The 23,121-nt window shown below is 34.1% G+C and overlaps 3 protein-coding genes across 3 annotated transcripts; 1 reads left to right on the forward strand and 2 right to left on the reverse strand.

Moving 5' to 3' along the window:
* Nucleotides 1–789: 789 nt before the first annotated feature.
* On the reverse strand, nt 790–3,676 carry LOC146733817 (BTB/POZ domain-containing protein 17-like). Its single transcript, XM_085490974.1, has one exon. It carries the CDS (start codon nt 3,674–3,676, stop codon nt 2,204–2,206), a length of 1,473 nt encoding a protein of 490 aa, XP_085347100.1. The 3' UTR covers nt 790–2,203.
* A 9,844-nt stretch (nt 3,677–13,520) lies between these two features.
* Nucleotides 13,521–16,839, reverse strand: LOC100376135 (uncharacterized). The gene is made up of 4 exons (XM_078013584.2): nt 16,737–16,839; nt 16,117–16,289; nt 14,834–14,911; nt 13,521–13,701 (listed from the first exon to the last, which is right to left on the reverse strand). Exons 2-4 carry the CDS (start codon nt 16,286–16,288, stop codon nt 13,622–13,624), a joined length of 330 nt encoding a protein of 109 aa, XP_077869710.1. The 5' UTR covers nt 16,289; nt 16,737–16,839; the 3' UTR covers nt 13,521–13,621.
* A 423-nt stretch (nt 16,840–17,262) lies between these two features.
* Nucleotides 17,263–21,175, forward strand: LOC100376290 (mediator of RNA polymerase II transcription subunit 21-like). The gene is made up of 4 exons (XM_002739854.4): nt 17,263–17,326; nt 18,992–19,073; nt 19,480–19,601; nt 20,001–21,175. The coding sequence occupies exons 1-4, from the start codon at nt 17,285–17,287 to the stop codon at nt 20,160–20,162; spliced, it is 408 nt and encodes a 135-aa protein (XP_002739900.1). The 5' UTR covers nt 17,263–17,284; the 3' UTR covers nt 20,163–21,175.
* Nucleotides 21,176–23,121: the final 1,946 nt, after the last annotated feature.

Consider the following 23,121-nt stretch of genomic DNA (forward strand, 5'->3'; position numbering starts at 1 on the left):
TGCAAAACACACACATGTATTCAAACATAGATTGCAAACCACACATGTATTCATATGCAGATTGGGAAACACACGTGTTCATATGCAGATTGCAAACCATACACCTGTATTTATATGCAGATTGCAAAACACACACATGTATTCATGCAGATTGGAAAACACACATAATCGTATGTAGATTGCAAACCACACACATGTATTCATATGAAGATTGCAAAACACACACCTGTATTTATATGCAGATTGCAAAACACACACATGTATTCATGCAGATTGGAAAACACACATAATCATATGTAGATTGCAAACCACACATGTATTCATATGCAGATTGCAAAACACACACGTATTCATGCAGATTGGAAAACACACATAATCATATGTAGATTGCAAACCACACACATGTATTCATATGAAGATTGCAAACCACACACATGTATTCATATGTAGATTGCAAACCACACACATGTATTCATTTGTAGATTGCATAACCACACATGAATTTATATGCAGATTGGAAAACACACACACATATTCATATGCAGATTGCAAACCACACACATGTATTCATATGAAGATTGCAAACCACACACATGTATTCATATATGTAGATTGCAATAACCACACATGTATTTATATGCAGATTGAAAACATACGCATGTATTCGTATGCAGATTGGAAAACACACACATATATTCATATGTAGATTGCAAACCACACACATTAATTCATATGAAGATTGCAAAACATGTGTATTCATATGTAGATTGCAAAACACGCATGTTCATATGGAGATTGTAAACCACACACTTTTATTCACATGGACATACTTGTAGCAACATCTTAATTGTTTAAATTCAGGCATTATACTGGTACAAGGTAAAAAAGGTTATGGTAGTATATAATGTTAAAAAAATTAAAATCTTAAAAGCATTTGTTCTTCTATTTATCACAATTATTACAGCAAATCTCAAGATACGTGTGGTGTGTGAGCCACCATGTATTCCACACAATTTTAGGCTGCCATAACATTGTTTTTAAAATGTCTGTGGTAGGGGAGTTTAATTGTAGCAATAATAATAAGCTGTATACAATCATGTGTTCATTGAAATTGTGATGTACAATAAAGAAGACAATAAACACACAAACTAGAAAGTCACAGTCTTAGTTGGTAATTTTTCAATGTGATCTCTTATGAGCTAAACACCAGACACCCCAAATGAGAAGGGTGGATTATGGGGGAAAGGATACAAATTCATGCAATTGGTGATATGACAGCTGACACAAGACATTCATGTCTTTACTATCTATCATGACTGGCACTTGTATGACATAATACAAACTGGAACCACATTTTCAAAAAAAAATGTATCTGCCAAATATGAATGAAAATGAACCACAAGTTTGAGATACAGTAACATGGCTAAAAGGCAAGAAGACCACCATTTGGCTATGTTTGATCAGATTGTAAAAAAAAATGTCATGAACATGTATCCTAACATGTATAATGTATGTGCCAAATTTGAATAAAGATTAAAAAGCATGTCAAAGATTCCACATTATCAAAACAACAAAATGGCTGCTAGTTGGCCATCTTGGATTGAACCACATTATCCAGTTCTGGAATGGCAGAAATGCTTGATTTTGATGCTTTTGTTAACTAAAATGGCCGCTATTTGGCCATCTTGGATTGGAGAAACAAATGTGCTTATATATGATGTGATGTGCATGTGCAGTTTGAATGTAGTCAGCTCAGGCATGTCTGAGATACAGGTGCGGACAAACGGACCAAAACAGTTTTTGTTCAAAAGAGGACTAAAAAACTCAAAACATCAATGAAATATATATATATATATATATATATTACATGTTAATATAAAGATTTGTTTTGCAGGAGAAGACAATTTTATTTTATTTAGATTTTAAATTTAAACAGCACCTCTTCACTAGACATATCTATAATTTGTTATAATGAAATATTTGTAAATTGTTCTATTATTATGAGGGATTCTCAATAAAATATTACCATTCACAAATGAGGGCATGTAAATTTGCCTTTGTTGTTGGCCAGGTACATGCACTTTTGATTCATGGGTATAAACAAGAAAGAATTATTTTTAGCCTTAGGATGAAGACATTTAGAGATAATAAATTTGTGATTGATAACATTAACTGTATGTATATTTTATCATTAATCTTGAAATCATGATAGAAGTACTACTCCAATACTGAGGTTTATTTTCATGTCAAGTTCAAGACATTTTGTTTCAATCACAATAGGCGCCACTGAAGGTAGCTGTGGGACATTAATCAACGCTGAGCAACCAAACAAACCTCTTTGAGCTTGGTGGTTTTCAGGTTTTGCTCCGAACATTGGACCGCATACATTTGATGCTTGCTGACTGAAAGGTGATCTTCCTGATCCAAATGTGTAACTGAAACCGACAGATGCACTTGGCCCATGATGCTGAAATAAACCATGGTGCAGTTGTTCTTCACCTCGTTCTTCTACAAGACCAGATTTTCTATAAATACTCAGTATCTGTCCATCTTTTGATTCAAGAATGACATGGACTCTGTACTTCTTCCCAGCATGCTCTTTACCTGGATACAGCTTTATGCTTAGACTCAAGCAGTCTCTTTTGTGGCAGGAACCAAGCCACTTACTGCAGGACTGTACTTCTGAAGAGTTATTTTCAGGAAAACTGAAAAAGCCATCATTTGTAAATACATCCAAATACCAATGTGGGCACAGATGCTCCCTTACTGGGATTGTAGACACTTTGATGTTTTGCTCACGACAACAGTAAAGTGCTGAAGAATAACAACGAGGAAAGTATTTTTCCTCTTGAAACTCTTGCTTCATGGATCGTGCTAGCGTATAGAATCGATACGCTTCTCCGATTAATGGCTTCATCAAAATGGGAAATCGCTTTGCCAGCTCTGAGCATTCAATTACGTACAACTTTGTTGGTTCCAGTTGTGAGAAACGAATTAATGGCATTATGCGGTCAATGTTCTTTTCAATTTGTGTCGAATATTCAGACTGTAGCAACCATTTTTCCACGGCTTTGTACAGTACATATTCATCCTTGATGACTAAATCAGAACTTTGTAATATTTCGCACAAGAGTTGAATATCCAACTTCAACCACTCTGGGCTTTCAACTACTGAAGACAGCTGTGACACAATCACATCAAGACAGTTATCACTCATGCTTTTCAAGCCAAACCTTCTCGAATGTGGAAGCCATAGAAGTGCACCACTCACATTCTGCTGTTTTAGTACCTTCTCCCCCATATACACCGAGCAGATTGAACGTAACGACAGTACGTTATACTTATCCGCGAGACACAGCAATGGGAACGCAGTATGGATACTTAAAGTCACCTGACCAAAATACATATATTTAAGAAATTCTGAAAATACAGCGATACACTCTTGGGACTCTTCCAGTGGTACCTCATACTGGCTAGAATCTTTCCAATTACAGTTAGTCAACATAGTCTTCAGTACATCACTGGATTTCGCCAAGACAAATTTGTGAGCGTAGAAGCTTTGTTGCCCAACTTTTAGGACAACGTCACTCAGATCAGGGTTATTATAATATTCACCAACTGCAGAAACAAATTCCTCTAGGGATCCATGGGTTTCTGAGAAGTCAACTTCAGACATGGTTCCCATAGTATTAAATCTAGGGGAAAAGGAAATACAATTTATTGTTGAAATTATCTATGGGTGGGGAAACGGAATAGAATTTATTGGTTAACTTATCAAAGGGTGAAAGAATGGAAATGCAATTTATTGTTGAAATTACTTAGGGGTGAGAGAATAGAAATTATCTATGGGAGAGGGTAAAGGGAATATAATTTATTGTTGAAATTATCTATGGGTGGGGAAACGGAATAGAATTTATTGGTTAACTTATCCAGGGGTGAAAGATTGAAATGCAATTTATTGTTGAAATTATCTATGGGTGGGGAAACGGAATAGAATTTATTGGTTAACTTATCAAGGGGTGAAAGAATGGAAATGCAATTTATTGTTGAAATTACTTAGGGTGAGAGAATAGAAATTATCTATGGGAGAGGGTAAAGGGAATATAATTTATTGTTGAAATTATCTATGGGTGGGGAAACGGAATAGAATTTATTGGTTAACTTATCCAAGGGTGAAAGAATGGAAATTTAATTTATTGTTGAAATTATCTATGGGTGGGGAAACGGAATAGAATTTATTGGTTAACTTATCCAAGGGTGAAAGAATGGAAATTTAATTTATTGTTGAAATTATCTATGGGTGGGGAAACGGAATAGAATTTATTGGTTAACTTATCCAAGGGTGAAAGAATGGAAATTTAATTTATTGTTGAAATTATCTATGGGTGGGGAAACGGAATAGAATTTATTGGTTAACTTATCCAAGGGTGAAAGAATGGAAATTTAATTTATTGTTGAAATTACCTATGGGTGGGGAAACGGAATAGAATTTATTGGTTAACTTATCCAAGGGTGAAAGAATGGAAATTTAATTTATTGTTGAAATTACCTATGGGTGGGGAAACGGAATAGAATTTATTGGTTAACTTATCCAAGGGTGAAAGAATGGAAATTTAATTTATTGTTGAAATTACCTATGGGTGGGGAAACGGAATAGAATTTATTGGTTAACTTATCCAAGGGTGAAAGAATGGAAATTTAATTTATTGTTGAAATTACCTATGGGTGGGGAAACGGAATAGAATTTATTGGTTAACTTATCCAAGGGTGAAAGAATGGAAATATAATTTATTGTTGAAATTACCTATGGGTGGGGAAACGGAATAGAATTTATTGGTTAACTTATCCAAGGGTGAAAGAATGGAAATTTAATTTATTGTTGAAATTACCTATGGGTGGGGAAACGGAATAGAATTTATTGGTTAACTTATCCAAGGGTGAAAGAATGGAAATATAATTTATTGTTGAAATTACCTATGGGTGGGGAAACGGAATAGAATTTATTGGTTAACTTATCCAAGGGTGAAAGAATGGAAATATAATTTATTGTTGAAATTACCTATGGGTGGGGAAACGGAATAGAATTTATTGGTTAACTTATCCAAGGGTGAAAGAATGGAAATATAATTTATTGTTGAAATTACCTATGGGTGGGGAAACGGAATAGAATTTATTGGTTAACTTATCCAAGGGTGAAAGAATGGAAATATAATTTATTGTTGAAATTACCTATGGGTGGGGAAACGGAATAGAATTTATTGGTTAACTTATCCAAGGGTGAAAGAATGGAAATTTAATTTATTGTTGAAATTACCTATGGGTGGGGAAACGGAATAGAATTTATTGGTTAACTTATCCAAGGGTGAAAGAATGGAAATTTAATTTATTGTTGAAATTACTTAGGGGTGAGAGAATAGAAATTATCTATGGGAGAGGGTAAAGGGAATATAATTTATTGTTGAAATTATCTATGGGTGGGGAAACGGAATAGAATTTATTGGTTAACTTATCCAGGGGTGAAAGAATGGAAATGCAATTTATTGTTGAAATTACCTATGGGTGGGGAAACGGAATAGAATTTATTGGTTAACTTATCCAAGGGTGAAAGAATGGAAATATAATTTATTGTTGAAATTACCTATGGGTGGGGAAACGGAATAGAATTTATTGGTTAACTTATCCAAGGGTGAAAGAATGGAAATATAATTTATTGTTGAAATTACCTATGGGTGGGGAAACGGAATAGAATTTATTGGTTAACTTATCCAAGGGTGAAAGAATGGAAATATAATTTATTGTTGAAATTACCTATGGGTGGGGAAACGGAATAGAATTTATTGGTTAACTTATCCAAGGGTGAAAGAATGGAAATATAATTTATTGTTGAAATTACCTATGGGTGGGGAAACGGAATAGAATTTATTGGTTAACTTATCCAAGGGTGAAAGAATGGAAATATAATTTATTGTTGAAATTACCTATGGGTGGGGAAACGGAATAGAATTTATTGGTTAACTTATCCAAGGGTGAAAGAATGGAAATTTAATTTATTGTTGAAATTACCTATGGGTGGGGAAACGGAATAGAATTTATTGGTTAACTTATCCAAGGGTGAAAGAATGGAAATTTAATTTATTGTTGAAATTACCTATGGGTGGGGAAACGGAATAGAATTTATTGGTTAACTTATCCAAGGGTGAAAGAATGGAAATTTAATTTATTGTTGAAATTATCTATGGGTGGGGAAACGGAATAGAATTTATTGGTTAACTTATCCAAGGGTGAAAGAATGGAAATTTCATTTATTGTTGAAATTACCTATGGGTGGGGAAACGGAATAGAATTTATTGGTTAACTTATCCAAGGGTGAAAGAATGGAAATATAATTTATTGTTGAAATTACCTATGGGTGGGGAAACGGAATAGAATTTATTGGTTAACTTATCCAAGGGTGAAAGAATGGAAATATAATTTATTGTTGAAATTACCTATGGGTGGGGAAACGGAATAGAATTTATTGGTTAACTTATCCAAGGGTGAAAGAATGGAAATTTAATTTATTGTTGAAATTACCTATGGGTGGGGAAACGGAATAGAATTTATTGGTTAACTTATCCAAGGGTGAAAGAATGGAAATTTAATTTATTGTTGAAATTACCTATGGGTGGGGAAACGGAATAGAATTTATTGGTTAACTTATCCAAGGGTGAAAGAATGGAAATTTAATTTATTGTTGAAATTACCTATGGGTGGGGAAACGGAATAGAATTTATTGGTTAACTTATCCAAGGGTGAAAGAATGGAAATTTAATTTATTGTTGAAATTATCTATGGGTGGGGAAACGGAATAGAATTTATTGGTTAACTTATCCAAGGGTGAAAGAATGGAAATATAATTTATTGTTGAAATTACCTATGGGTGGGGAAACGGAATAGAATTTATTGGTTAACTTATCCAAGGGTGAAAGAATGGAAATATAATTTATTGTTGAAATTACCTATGGGTGGGGAAACGGAATAGAATTTATTGGTTAACTTATCCAAGGGTGAAAGAATGGAAATTTAATTTATTGTTGAAATTACCTATGGGTGGGGAAACGGAATAGAATTTATTGGTTAACTTATCCAAGGGTGAAAGAATGGAAATTTAATTTATTGTTGAAATTACCTATGGGTGGGGAAACGGAATAGAATTTATTGGTTAACTTATCCAAGGGTGAAAGAATGGAAATTTAATTTATTGTTGAAATTATCTATGGGTGGGGAAACGGAATAGAATTTATTGGTTAACTTATCCAAGGGTGAAAGAATGGAAATTTAATTTATTGTTGAAATTACCTATGGGTGGGGAAACGGAATAGAATTTATTGGTTAACTTATCCAAGGGTGAAAGAATGGAAATATAATTTATTGTTGAAATTACCTATGGGTGGGGAAACGGAATAGAATTTATTGGTTAACTTATCCAAGGGTGAAAGAATGGAAATATAATTTATTGTTGAAATTACCTATGGGTGGGGAAACGGAATAGAATTTTTTGGTTAACTTATCCAAGGGTGAAAGAATGGAAATTTAATTTATTGTTGAAATTACCTATGGGTGGGGAAACGGAATAGAATTTATTGGTTAACTTATCCAAGGGTGAAAGAATGGAAATTTAATTTATTGTTGAAATTGCCTATGGGTGGGGAAACGGAATAGAATTTATTGGTTAACTTATCCAAGGGTGAAAGAATGGAAATTTAATTTATTGTTGAAATTACCTATGGGTGGGGAAACGGAATAGAATTTATTGGTTAACTTATCCAAGGGTGAAAGAATGGAAATTTAATTTATTGTTGAAATTATCTATGGGTGGGGAAACGGAATAGAATTTATTGGTTAACTTATCCAAGGGTGAAAGAATGGAAATATAATTTATTGTTGAAATTACCTATGGGTGGGGAAACGGAATAGAATTTATTGGTTAACTTATCCAAGGGTGAAAGAATGGAAATTTAATTTATTGTTGAAATTACCTATGGGTGGGGAAACGGAATAGAATTTATTGGTTAACTTATCCAAGGGTGAAAGAATGGAAATTTAATTTATTGTTGAAATTACCTATGGGTGGGGAAACGGAATAGAATTTATTGGTTAACTTATCCAAGGGTGAAAGAATGGAAATTTCATTTATTGTTGAAATTACCTATGGGTGGGGAAACGGAATAGAATTTATTGGTTAACTTATCCAAGGGTGAAAGAATGGAAATATAATTTATTGTTGAAATTACCTATGGGTGGGGAAACGGAATAGAATTTATTGGTTAACTTATCCAAGGGTGAAAGAATGGAAATATAATTTATTGTTGAAATTACCTATGGGTGGGGAAACGGAATAGAATTTATTGGTTAACTTATCCAAGGGTGAAAGAATGGAAATTTAATTTATTGTTGAAATTACCTATGGGTGGGGAAACGGAATAGAATTTATTGGTTAACTTATCCAAGGGTGAAAGAATGGAAATTTAATTTATTGTTGAAATTACCTATGGGTGGGGAAACGGAATAGAATTTATTGGTTAACTTATCCAAGGGTGAAAGAATGGAAATATAATTTATTGTTAAAATTACCTATGGGTGGGGAAACGGAATAGAATTTATTGGTTAACTTATCCAAGGGTGAAAGAATGGAAATATAATTTATTGTTGAAATTACCTATGGGTGGGGAAACGGAATAGAATTTATTGGTTAACTTATCCAAGGGTGAAAGAATGGAAATTTAATTTATTGTTGAAATTACCTATGGGTGGGGAAACGGAATAGAATTTATTGGTTAACTTATCCAAGGGTGAAAGAATGGAAATTTAATTTATTGTTGAAATTACCTATGGGTGGGGAAACGGAATAGAATTTATTGGTTAACTTATCCAAGGGTGAAAGAATGGAAATTTAATTTATTGTTGAAATTATCTATGGGTGGGGAAACGAAATAGAATTTATAGGTTAACTTATCCAAGGGTGAAAGAATGGAAATATAATTTATTGTTGAAATTACCTATGGGTGGGGAAACGGAATAGAATTAATTGGTTAACTTATCCGAGGGTAAAAGAATGGAAATATAATTTATTGTTGAAATTACCTAGGGGTGAGAGAATAGAAATTATCTATGGGAGAGGGTAAAGGGAATATAATTTTTTGCAGAAATTATCTAGGGGATGGGAAAAGTATACAAATTATTGTTGGAATTATCTAGGGATGGGGGAAAGGGAATACAATTTATTGTTGAACTTATTTAGGAGTCGCAGAAAGAAAATACAATTTATTGTTGAAATTATCTAGGGGTGAGAAAATGGAATACAATTTATTGCGGAAATTATTTATGGATGGGGCAATTTGCATAAATTAACTTCAATATCACAAAACATGAGTAAGCACTAATATGGAGTAGACAAAAATGTTTATATTTGCACAGTTTGATCATGGACATGTTAACTTGGGGTGTCAGATGGCAAAGATGAATCAGAATAAAGAGAGAATTTTTTTTTATGATCTATAATTTATTTATAATTTTATACGCATAAACTAACTAAATAACACCCCTTTTACGCGTTTTATTTTACTTCAACTTGCGTACCATATTTTATTCAGATAAACCCCCCTCCCCGGGCCAATATATTGTTCCCAATATATGAAGTAAGTAACCCTGCAGTAAATCGTGTGCTAATCAAAAGCAATGGGACGAAAGTTAATTGGGACAAATCGACTTCTGGGACGAATGTGAATTGGGGCGAATTGAGTTGAATCGTTCGATATGGGACAATCTCCAGCCAGGTCATATAATGTAGAGCACATGTATGACCTTTAAACACACATACCACTGTCAGTTTACAACAGAAGCAACCCGAAACTCAATTTGCATATACGGTATAATATTAATAATTAATTCGCATCACCGCAGTCAACATAACATATGGTATATGACTTAATCCGAAACGATAAATTCACCCTGTTTAAAAAAGACTTATTACGACATCAAATTAGTCATTTCATAATCAATAGATCATCGCGTACGAGAGAAGGAAAGATAAAAGGTGAATCCCTGCAAAATGGCTGGAGAGCCGCAAATAGCTATTCGTCGTAAACATAAACTTTACAACTCACCGCAGTTTACACTGTCGGTTCTCCTTATATTATCCCTGTATTATGTGTTAGTTTCACACCTTGCACACTGATTGTCATATACATGTACAGCACTACAGTCACACAGCAACGATTCACAGAGGTCGAAGTACCCGGTGAAGCACCATAATGTAATGACAGTCCGAATATAAACTGTCCTTTCACCTTCGCGATAAACACCAGCGTTGGGGGCGCTATATATAATGAGGTTATTTCTTTATTAATTACATGTATCTTCAATAGTTGTAATTGCTGTTTGGCATTTCTTATACTTACATCAGGGTGAACATAAAAAAGCTAGAATCACGTTACTTATAGTTTTGAATGTGTGCACATGCTTATTGCATTAGACGGGTTTTTAATGGGCACTATGTGTTACAATGAATTAAATGTCATGTAGCAAGTCGGCGTCTATTATCTCTCTCTAGTGCGTACAGACTTTAACTTTAACGTATTTATTCATTGAGAAAGGATACGACGTCCGAAACGTCTAGTTATATTGTATAAATATCAACTGAATGACTACGATTACCAACTACTATTTGTTATATATATCGGTTATATCAGCTTTCATCAATTTTATAAACAGTGTCAGTAAAAAACAGAATGCATGGTAGCTCAGCTGATGGTTTTAGTTGGGGATTTTCAAATTATATACATAAACATACCGCCACTTTACAGCTAATAACTGGCTCAAAGATTGTTTACTAGTATTTGTCCAGATGACGAAAGAAAGCTTTCACCGAAATAACGGGCTATAGTATGCGTTCATCTCTGGAAGCAATTGCAATCTTCGGTTCGTTTTGTTCTTAATATCTCAGACTACTATATTAGTCTGAGCTAATAATGATAATGATATCGCCTCGCAAATTTCTTTGATAGTGTATGACATTCGCGATATGTTCTTCATATGATGAAAATACCCGGTAATTTGACACAGACAACTTCTCCAAAGTTATGTGGGATGACACGAACATTTAACTGGGGGGGGGGGGCGTAATAAAATGAAATTATTGTGATAATAACCAGTTAGTTTCAAACATGCATTGCAAAATGGCAGTTTTGACTGACATTGTATTATTTGGCCAATACCAAAGACGCTTTGAGACGGCTCATTTTTATGACCGGGGTTAGCCAACAGAATCTGTAGGAGGTTGTATGAAACAAATAGTGACCCATCCATTAGAACGGTAGAAAATATAAGACCGCACACGCAGCAAACATTACTTAGAATACAATAAATATGATTAAATGAAAAATAGTTTTGCAAGTGTTTCAAGATTTTTTAACTGGAACATTATATTTTTTTCATGAGCACCTATGTAAATGCGTAAAGCTGATTTAAGTAATAACATTTCTGATGGTGTGTATGTGTTTTATTCTACATGTATCTCGAGTAGAGGTGTGTGTGATGCTCGAAATCGGTACTCTGTGCCTCACACATACCCTCCATGATGGAGCATGGAGGTAAAAAGAGATCCCATTTTACCTCCATGGATAGAGGGACTGTGCTCTCGAGTAAGATAAGAAAGTCGCCCACCATGTTTACTCAGTAAACAATGGATACTTTCAGCTAAATGTTAATTTGTTATTCACACTAACCACCTATTGTACTAGGTTTAATAAACCATAGTGGTAATTAATTCATAAATTTTAAAGTCACCACTTTGAGCATATTTTGCATGGAAACATAGGCACACAGGCTAAAAGCCGGGAACAGTTGTTTTCAACCATTTGCACCAAATTTGAACAAGATATTTAAAGACAAAATTGGCTGACATTCAGCCATCTTGACTCGATTGTGAAATGAATGTGCCTATCTATCCCAAGATGCATTTATGAAGTTTGAGTGCGTTTGGTCCAGGCAAGTCAGAGGTTATAGGTGGAGAGGATCACAATATCTTGGCATTTATTGAGAAACAGTACAATGTAGCAATTTTTAAACCGTGTACAATTAGTTAACTAAAAATGAGTTTGTAAATAAGTTACCTTATTCTTAAGGATCTCTATGGTTTGTAATAGAAATTAGTTTAAATGTGTTTTTGCTAATGTGTTTAATAATGGTAATTAAACTAATGTCTGGCCTAGGTAAAGGGTCAGAATTTTGTATATATTATTCGGGGATGGGGACAGCATATTTCAGTAAATTTGTTTGTGGAGGGCAAGATAATTTTATGTACAAGACTTTACACCAGCCCCCCCTGTAATTTCTGTCCAGTCCCTAACTTGCACATACTCAAAATATTTTCATTTTACCAAAAATAATTAAATCTTTTGTCAAAACTTCTGGGTTTATTTCAACAAAATTCACGCAACTCTCTTCAATGCATCTTTTTATATAAGCAAAATATTTTGAAGCCCTCGCCTGTAATCTTGTCACTATCTCAGGTTGGATTTGAGCATGGGATTATATGATCACGTTTGTTTTGTATTGTGTAGTACTTATCTGGGAGAATAACTGCTAAATAAAGCTGTAACACTCAAGATTGATACACGCTACTTGATTTCTAGCAATCCTTTCAGTGATTCTCACCAATTTTGTTTTCCCCCCACATCTGCAAGTGCGACTTCAATTGTAAGAAAATATTTTTCCAGTAGCAAGACCTACCGGTACGTCTCAAACCTGGTTCCCAAGTTGATGACTGAGCTAAACAGGCAGGGCAAGGGTGGATAGATTTAGAAAATAACCAGTCAGGGAGAATAAATTTCAAGCATATTAAACTTGTAGCTTGAAAAGCATTGCAGCATTCAGTGCTGTAAAGTTCAGTAACTACTCTAGCTTGGCTTGTCTCTTCTCAACTGTTTTAGTTCAGCATTTACTAGAAATTACTCATCTTGTTCTCGCAAGAACCAAATGGAGAGTACAACATGTCCTCACTATTTAAAAATAACTTTCAGCAGCAACCTGTACATCTGAAACACAAATTTCCAGATCGACTAGTTGAGTGGGTGCATGATCCCTACTGAATGAGCCAGGGCGTCAATTTGTGGTTGAATGCAACATTATTAAGTTCCTATCTTATACATGCGTGTGTGTATATATATATATATATATATAAACAGTTAATTCTGCAGGTCATTGGCCCATTGTCCTACATAGTTGCACAACACTCTGGGGGGGGGGGGGGGGGACATCTAAAACTATTACTGGTACTTCATTTAAGTACAGCAATTCTGACATTAACGGTACTCAGCTGCCTGTTTGGAGTCTTTGTTCTAGTAACATACTTGACCTCTTGTTTATACCAGATACTCAAACAGGCTGTTAACTACCACTAACATGCTTGAAGCCATGCTTAAACTATCAGTTTCCTATCCTATCCTAACACAAAAGCAATCATCACAGTTACACTGAAATAATATTACATTCGGTCTTTTATTGAACCTATGATGTTATAAGGAACAAAAATAATGCAGCCTTTTTTGCTGAACTGAAGTTGCAAATTAATTTTTATAATCTAGTCAAATAGACCAAAGCCCATATCATCATCGGACTCCTCCTCGGATTCTTCTTTCTTTTTCTCTTCTTTCTCTTCCACTGAAAAAGGAAAAGAATGACTTTAATAAGCATCTAAACAGACCATTTGTAAATATTTGTTCAAACGCACTATACCCCCACTATTCTCAAACTTGTTCATTTTTTTGCACAACAAATCGCATACAACTACTCATTTTAAGAGACTGTAAAATAATTGTTGCATGGACCACAGAACACTGCCATTGAATGATATTTTAAGATTTCATAATTTTGAGGCAAGAGTTGTCAGATTTAAAGCATAATACATCAGCAAGTCAGCCGAAAGATGGTGAATGACTAAATCATCATACAAACTCTTGCGCCCAAACAAATTTCTTTTGAACCATTCAGACAAACTCTTCCACAATCAATTTTCTTTGCAATAGAGAAAATTAGTCATCAGGGCTTGTACAGATTACATCCCATCAAATTTCAGTAACATACACTCTGAAGTATTATATCAACATCAGAAACAAAATTGGCCAAATGATGCAACAATCAGATTATCTTGCCTAGGTTATTTAAGATAATGTTACTTAATGACACTATACCAGGGAGTTTTCTCTGAAAGTTACTAGGTTAAATTTTTGAAGCCAGAATTGTTAACTTGGAATTTCCCCTAAACCACTTAAACTTCCATTTCAAGAATCCCAGAGAGATTCACAACTGCAGAATTTCTCAGACTCAAATTTTGCCTCAGGCAAAAAAGCCGTTTACAGTGTGTGCCACTGCATACCATTTAAAGAGTGATCATGCTGAACATGAACCAAGGGCTGCAAAAGCTTATTGTCACTTGCAACTCAGATTTTAATAGGCTCTCTTATCACTGACTGGTGAAATGTGCACATGGAAATAGCTCAACTTGCACTTGCAAGAACGTTAGGATTCAATAAACTATGGTCCATTATAAGATTGATTTGGACTGGAAAATTTGATTTTCAGTAATTTCAACTTTCAGTAAATTCTGAATGATTTGAAGTTTCATCGGTACGTTTCTTCTAATATTATATAGGATACTAAATAAACCCTTTTTGTAAATAAGTGTATGTTTGCTATGCCTAGAAGTAAGTCCCCCCCAAACACTAAGTCAACATAGTAGTCTTGTAACTGGAAAATCTACACATTTATATAGCTGACTAACATGTGCATTTACCTTTTTCTTCTGCAGCAGCAGCAGCACCACCTCCAGCAACGGCACCACCAGACGGAACAGAAGCCAGCTTTTGCTTTCCTGTAGTAAAAGACAATATGTGACATTAACGACATGTGCAAGTTGTATTTACAGTCAGAAAGAAACTTCAACCAATAGTGAGGCAAGGTTTGTCAGATATAAAGCATAATACATCAGTGAGTCAGCCGAAAGATGGTGAATGACTAAATCATCATACAAACTCTTGCACCCCAAGAAATGGACAAGTTTCTTTTGAACCATTCAGCAAGTAGATATGGACCTATACAATTGTACGTAAATTGTTGCCAATCAACACCACCATGGGTAGTACTATAGCAAAATGCGGATATGCACCAAATTAGAGTGAACTGTTTGCGACTAAATAGGTGCAAAAAATTATTAATGACTAGAAACTTTATCAGCAAATAATCTGTCATCTATCTAATTTGAGCACAGAGAATTGTTGTACACATGCATATTGAGTATATTCGGTCTTGACAAATGTGGATTCAGGGCTACTTTATAGACATTTTGGCTCCATGGTGTTAAAATAAAATTGAAATTTGGCAACGAAGAATCTGTCAAATTTACCTTGTTCAAACTCAAACTTTGCAGTTCACGAAAAAAGTATTAACCCTCATCTGGTCGGGGTACAGTCACTTCACCCGAACTCCTTCGCCTGATTACCAGTTCGCCCAATTACCGGTTCGCCCGTTTTCCTTTTTGCCCGATTTACCGATGTTACACAGTAGGCCTACTGGGGGTTTCGATTCGAAATGTACATCTGGTAAAATGCATAAAATCTACCATATGATCGCATTTTAGTCAGGGTTTTCTTGCCGATGCAAACACTGCAACTGATGTGACTGTCCCTCAACTCATTGTTTCCTCCCGATACACAAATGGCATAAAACGCAACGCAACGGCATAAAATTACGTTACAACCCCGTTGTAAACTTCACGTTCGTCACCTTATAAAAACAAATTTCGACTTCTACGTTATCTTGTTTTGACTACACGTAAATACCAAACATACGACTCGGAGGAATCAGGCGAACTGGTAATCGGGCGAAATGGCGACCGAGCGAAACGGCGACCGGGCGAAATGGTGATCGGGCGAAATGGTGATCGGGCGAACAGGTAATCGGGCGAACAGGTAATCGGGCGAAATGCCCCCAATTCATCTGGTCAAGTTAATGTAAAAATACATAAGGACTGGCGGGATTACTGGCAAGGACTGAACACACAATACAGTAAACGCATACCTGCTGCTAGAACTTCCTGAACATCTTTCCCACTCAATTCACTAATAACTTTGTCCAACTTTTCATCATCTGCTTCAATGCCCACACTGTCCAATATCTTCTTTATATCTTTGGAAGTAGGGTTTGCGTTTCCACCGAGGACGGCGAGGAGATATGCGGCCACGTAACGCATTCTGTAAACAAAATGTTCAATCGCAAAATAAAATTTTTAACGTTATGGTCAAATGCAATATACAATAAAGTGGAAACTCGAGTGCACTGTCAGTATGCCAACTACAATATATTGCATAACGATATGCAAACTTGCATCTCCCAAATTGAACAGCAAGTTTCGTTATTATTTTTTTTTTTAATACTCTGTATAATCTGGTCGGCTTATTTTGTTTACACGTATACAACCTTAAACTACAGACCAAAAGACAAGCAAAGTTCGACGCCAACACAGCAGCCAAACACACGTGGGTAATGTGAAAACATGGGAAGGACTGCACGATGAAATATGTGCGATAATTTCTGTTAAATGTAGTTTCCGAGTGTAATATTCACGAAACCACTAAAACATGACTTTACTTAATGATATAAATCGTTGAAACACTATTTCTTTCCAGAAAACCACCTACTTTTAAGTCTTTCCTAGACACGAAACGTGATCACGCAAGTAATCGTGATTCTAAAATGGAGAAGAGGACTTTTATAGGGTTTCTAACACTGACCTCCAGGGGCACGACCAAAAATAAATACACACAAAGTTACGCCATCGTGTATTTACTTAGGTAACAATAATATATTAAATATTTTTGATATAGTGGAATCAATAATTTGATCTGAGTGATTTTAAACTTCTGTTATAACTAAATCTAAATCATAATTATTTGACCCCATGGAGGAACGTGCAACAGGACAGAGAACAAACATAGCTTCCAAAATTGACGCTGATAAAGTTAGAATTCGATTCAGATTGGTAACAAATTCACAACGTAAACATTATCTTCATTCCACCAGTGAAACCGTTATATTCACTGTCATCTTTCTAATAATGATATACGCTTGCATTACATTACATTCTATTTCTATAAGGTCATGTCATCTTTCTACAGAAACGTATACATAAAAGAATCCGAAAGTCTACTCGAATAGGAATTTGAAAACAACTCTAAGTCAGTTTAAAATGGCTGACCGATTGACGCAGCTTCAAGATGCTGTTAACCAGGTTTATTGATTTTATTGTTACTACCAAGTATTATGTATTTTTATTTTCTCCGAAATCAGTATATATCTCGTCAACAATGATATAACCGTTTCGTGCTCCGAATAACTAGCAAACGACCATTATGTGCCGTCGTCGCAGTGTAAACACTTCCGGGTTCTGTAGTTTCACGAACAGTGGATTGTCCAACTTCACAAATTCAAAACACGTTTTTGCAACAAAATTAATAGTCTGAAATGTTCCCTTTCTTATATATTTACTGTTCGTAATCACCCCAAACATTCAAACAATATATACTGTATAAATACGTTCTAAATAACAAACACTTAACGTACTCTGAACTTTTTATAAATTTGCGTAAAATAAAATTTGCCCTAGCATAAATACACCGCAATTGTCGCTTCATATCAGCTTCATCCTTGCCATCTGATGACACCATATAGCTTTATGCTTTGTTTCCCACTTGTGATTAGTGCAGTTCAGGCTGATCGACCAGAAACAAATGATTTTGGGGGTTTCATATTGTAGATGATTAAATTTAATGATATACGCTTGCATTACATTACATTACCAAACTGTTTCAAGGTTATAATTTCTATTTCTATAAGGTCATGTACTGGGAAATAGTTCAAGTCGTTGAACCCAAGTCGTTGAACCCCATATAAAAGGTCGACAAGGGGTATTTTCGTAAGCTGTAATCAATTGTTTTTATTTTAGTAATAATGTAATTGAAATAAATAAAAAACGTAAATTTGTAGACATGGGCAAGTGTAAAATGTAAAGATATTAATTTTTGTAAGTGTATAACGCATTTTCCAAATTAAATGTCGTAATTTTCATTTTTGATTCTTAAACTCAAATTATCAAAAAATATTATAAAAACATAAAATGTAATTAGGAATTTGCTTTATCTATAAAGTGTAAAAACCTATTTTTTACTGTAAATGAAACTTTCATTTTATTTCCTGTAAAAACGTAAAATGCCGTTTTTATTTCCTGTAACCTGTACCAGCAATCCCCTCTTGCCCCCTTTCATATACGCCCACATATTGACTTCAGCAACCAACCACACAAATAGATTGTAAGGCCCCTGTGATGCTAAAGTATATCAAGGAGAGATTGACTTATTTTCAAGAACAAATGCATACCAAAATGATCAACAAATTTGTTGTTCACACAACCCTCATGTAGCCGGTCTTACTAAAATCCTGCCTAGGACCCAAATACTCATTTATTCTAATTCAAATGATGCTATATTTTGATGTTCTGGTTTGTTATCTCTCATTTCTTTAGTACAAAAATATTCAGAAAGGCCTTGTTTAATGTTTTTTGGGGTTGTATATGACTTTACTGTAAATGTAAACACTATTCACTATTTGCTGGGGCATACCATTCATGGTAGGGGTGCCTAAGACTAGAATATTGTAGTACAGTTTTGATTAGAAGACATAAAAATGTTTTTCCCTTCACACACGAAAAATCTAAGAAACAAAAATTATAGCATAAACAACATTGCTTTTTCTGGTTTCAGCTTAATAAAAAGTGATGGTTTTCTCACTACTGAAACGCATGGAAGTGGTAACTGTATTGTATCTAATAAGTCATCTAAGATAATTGAACAAAATTTCAAGTTAACAAATTTAACATATTTTTATGTTATTTATTTAGTTAGCTGACCACTTTTGTAACAGTATAGGAGTGCTTCAGGAGTCATCTGTACCTGGAAAATTTTCAGGTTTTGATAAACAAGGTATGTAACATAAAGTATACTAAATCCACTTTGTGATCGCTAGACTTATGGTCAACATAAGCAAAGATGAAAATTGTTTAAAACAGTTTTTGTTTTTTTGTTTTTTGAAATAGCACATTATGACCCCAGCATTACAGCAAATGTTGATTTCAATTCAATGTGTATGCAGTTCTCCAAAATCTGGCAAAATATACATCTTTGGAATAAGTTCAAGTAGAAAATGTGTAGACTTGTATATGAGATAATATGAAGTGCCCAGGGAGTCTGGTAGAAATGCACAATTATCTTTGGGTTGTGTTTCCTATAAAAGTTCCTTCTCAAGGTGAAATTGTGTCTTTATTCTCAGTAAGTGCTTGACTGACTTGACTCTTTATTGAACTTGTTTAATTGGTTTTGAAATCTTCAGAGCAGCAGCAACAAGCTGAAGATAACTCATTACTGTTTGCCCAACTGATTGCAAGAACTGCCAAAGATATTGATGTACTTATAGATTCATTACCAAGTGAAGATGCTACAGTAGAATTACAGGTATGACTGTTTCTGAAATGTGAGTGTTCTCAATCTCTCAAATACTTTGAATACAGGTCAAGTTTAATCTAGACTTGGTTGATTAATACGGTTTATGTTTTATTTACTGCAACCATCTTTCAAATGTGCATGTGTATAGTACATAAATATAAATTCATATTTTCCTATAATTTTTTTATTAAATTTGGACGAAATAGACATAATTTTCCATTGTGTGCTGGTCTTATAAATATAAAAAAAGTTTATGTGGGTTTATTTTGTGACATGTAATGAAAGTTGGTTTTGGCATTGAAAGCATTTGTTTATGAATAACTTTAATTTGAGTCCTACTAATGTTGTAAGATGTTGCTTCAGTAATTAAATAATAATAAATGACATCTTTGTTTTGATTTCTTCCAGAATGCAAGTATACAGAGACTTGAAAATGAGAACGAGGAAGCAGCAAGGAAATTGAAAGACATTGTCAGGAAAGGAGAAATTCTCTTGGAGAGAATACAATCTGCGTTGAAAGAAATAGCAGATGCACAATTGAAATCTCAGAGTTCACAGAACACAACATAGCATAAGTGCATGAGCTACACATGCAAGAACCAGCATGAGATGGCATGGAAAGCAAAGATGTAATAATAATAAGGTATTCATCAATGCAAAACATTCTGGTGACAAGAGGGATTGAGACATTGTGGAACATGTTTTTCACACAGTAGACTTGGAGATGACCTGGTAACTGGATGATGTACTTTGAATGCTTATATTGACTCATGGGTTGTTAGCGAGTCAGGATATGACATACAGCATGTATAGAATGAGAACGAGGAAGTAAAACTACTGAAATAACATTATATAATCCAAAATAGGGACTTTTGTTTGTCCTCCTACATCACGTAGGTCTATTCACATGAGAAATCCTATTTGCAGCAAGTGGGACATATTGGGTGGGATATTGGAATTGTCTCAGTCAGTTTTCAGGTTATATCTCAGGACATCACTGACATTGCCAATGTAGAGATAATCAAACAATGTACTTTCGATAGTCTTCACTTTGTAAATCACGAAAAGTTACTAGTATTTTAATGGATTACATTCAGTTTAGTACAGAGTGTCCTCAAAGTAAACAGTAACTATCTCTGTTTCATATCTATCAATACATCTTATGAGATCACTTCATCAAACCATTATGACTGTGTTTCATGAGCAGGAGATCACAGGTCACTCAGTGGGCAACACGAATATCATGTACATCCAGTTATGAAGGATTTGCTGTATTACCTCAAAAAAGAAATACCTAATTATTTGTGTAATAATTTTATAAAATCATTACCGGTAACTGCCAATATGTATTTAAAATACTTCTCCAATAAAAGTGTAAATGTAAACTTGGAAGTGGAAGTCCATAACAAATACTAAGCTTATCAACCTCACTCAGCCTCTTATGTAAAATGTTTTGATGCAGTATTGAGCCAAGCATGGGTATTTAATAGAACCAACTTAAGTCACAATATTTCACATACTACAGCTGTTTTTTAGATATTGCGAAATGTTGAAATAATAACATATTACAATTTACGAAAGAAGCTTGGTGTGTTTGTGTCTTACCGATAATTCCTATGAAATTTTACCCCAACTGCTCAACAGTTTGTTTAATCTCAAAATTTTATTTAAATGTAACTTTATGTGTCTATGGACCACAGGAACATTCATTATGAAAATATAATGTTGAGTATTTGTCACCGCTGTCTGTTCTTCATCTTGATTTGTAGCTCTTCTTAATATGGAAGCACATAAAACAGAAACATGAATGTGGCCTAAGATTAAAACAGGAACACAAGTGTGGTCTAGGATTGAAAACAGGAATATTGCCCAAGATCTAACACATGAATGTAACTGAGGATCTACAAGTTCTCTGACCTCCATGGTCAATTAAATTTATTATTATTGACTTCCATAGATATGTATAAACCTGTATCTCGCACATGCCTACACTGATCAAGTTTAAACATCAGACATTTTATTGGACATGAGCACATGTATTTGTTTCATAATCTGATTCAAGATGGTCAATTGGAAGCCATTTTAAGGATAATCTAAGAAAGCTTAGAGAGAACTCCGGTGTGCTGAGTATTGAAGACACATTAAAAATTAATTCAAAATTACATGTACACGAGATATTGATGGAAAAGCTGAAAACTAATTATGTAAATCAGGTAACTAATATGAACAGAACACAGAACAAAAAAATTATGAATTATTATGCTAATTAGAGAATTAATATGAACAAATTTTAACCCAAAATTAATCAGACCCGTCTATTGTCCTAGAGCATTTATGTATCAAATTTTATTCAAATGTGATGATCAGTAATTGAGATATCAGTGTTAATAAGCATAAATATTTACCAAAAACTAATTAGGTCTCTGCATAGTTCTCTTGAAAAGTTTCATTAAAATCCAATTCGTGGTTCTTTATATATCAGTGGAACATTATGCAAATTAGGTAATTAATATCCAATTATAACTAATCAGGTCTCTGCATAGTCCTAGAAGATCTATGTAACAAGTCTCATTGAAATATGATGATTAGTACTTAAGATATCAGGCAAAAAGCTGAAAATTAACTAATTATGCTAGTAAGATGATTAATATGCACAAATATTACCCAAAAACTAATCAGGGGTCTGCACAGTCCTTAAGTAACTATGTACCAAGTGTCATTGAAATGTGATAATTACTACTTGAAATATCAAAAGCTGAAAATTAATTAATTATGCAAACTAGGTAATTAATATGTACTGATTACTACTTGAAATATCAAAAGCTGAAAATTAATTAATTATGCAAATTAGGTAATTAATATGTACTGATATTACCCTAAAAACTGTCAGGTTTGTGCAGTGTCCTATGACATCTATGTACCAAGTTTTATTGAAATGTGATGATTAGTACTTGAGATATCAGTGAAAAAACCGAGAATTGATTAATCATTATGCAAATTAGATAATTAATAAGCACAAATTTTCACCCAAAACTAATCAAATCTGCGCATTGGTCCAGAGCATCTATGCACCAAGTTTCATCAAAAATCAATGTATGGTTCTTGAGATATCAGTGGAACAGACACACTAACTGCAAAGACTTCGCATACAGGAGTCATAAATGCATCAATATCAAAAATTGTCACTATTCTGGAACCAGATCTCAGTTGTGAGTGGGTAGATTTTGTTTACACATGGTACAGACTTTGCTCAGAATTGGAATTTGATGCATGTCAATTTATTTTTTGTATCCCAAATATCCCAAAATATCAAATATATAGTTTTAAAGACAGCAGTTCCAGATCCATATCTTGACGTGTCTGGACCAATCAAGTTCAAACTACATCATGCATCATCTCATACATGCACATTTTTTTAGCATCAAAATGGCTGACTGACAGTCATCTTGTTTAAAAGAATGCAGTTCAAGGATATAGCAAACTTGTCTAAACTTCTAATATACGGGCATATACTGGAATTTAATTTAAC

This window comes from Saccoglossus kowalevskii, chromosome 16, assembly GCF_978046115.1.
Source record: "Saccoglossus kowalevskii chromosome 16, keSacKowa6.1, whole genome shotgun sequence".
NCBI lineage: Eukaryota > Metazoa > Hemichordata > Enteropneusta > Harrimaniidae > Saccoglossus > Saccoglossus kowalevskii.

What these genes read in the sequence shown, in the direction of transcription:
- LOC100376135 (XM_078013584.2), bottom strand. Translation starts at nt 16,288, where the DNA reads ATGCGTTACGTGGCCGCATATCTCCTCGCCGTCCTCGGTGGAAACGCA. An exon ending in TCAGGAAGTTCTAGCAGCAG is followed by an intron (nt 14,912 to 16,116) that starts GTATGCGTTTAC and finishes CTTTTACTACAG; the next exon opens with GAAAGCAAAAGCTGGCTTCT. An exon ending in TGCTGCTGCAGAAGAAAAAG is followed by an intron (nt 13,702 to 14,833) that starts GTAAATGCACAT and finishes TTCCTTTTTCAG; the next exon opens with TGGAAGAGAAAGAAGAGAAA.
- LOC100376290 (XM_002739854.4), top strand. Translation starts at nt 17,285, where the DNA reads ATGGCTGACCGATTGACGCAGCTTCAAGATGCTGTTAACCAG. An exon ending in TTCAGGTTTTGATAAACAAG is followed by an intron (nt 19,074 to 19,479) that starts GTATGTAACATA and finishes TGAAATCTTCAG; the next exon opens with AGCAGCAGCAACAAGCTGAA. An exon ending in ATGCTACAGTAGAATTACAG is followed by an intron (nt 19,602 to 20,000) that starts GTATGACTGTTT and finishes GATTTCTTCCAG; the next exon opens with AATGCAAGTATACAGAGACT.
- LOC146733817 (XM_085490974.1), bottom strand. Translation starts at nt 3,676, where the DNA reads ATGTCTGAAGTTGACTTCTCAGAAACCCATGGATCCCTAGAGGAATTT.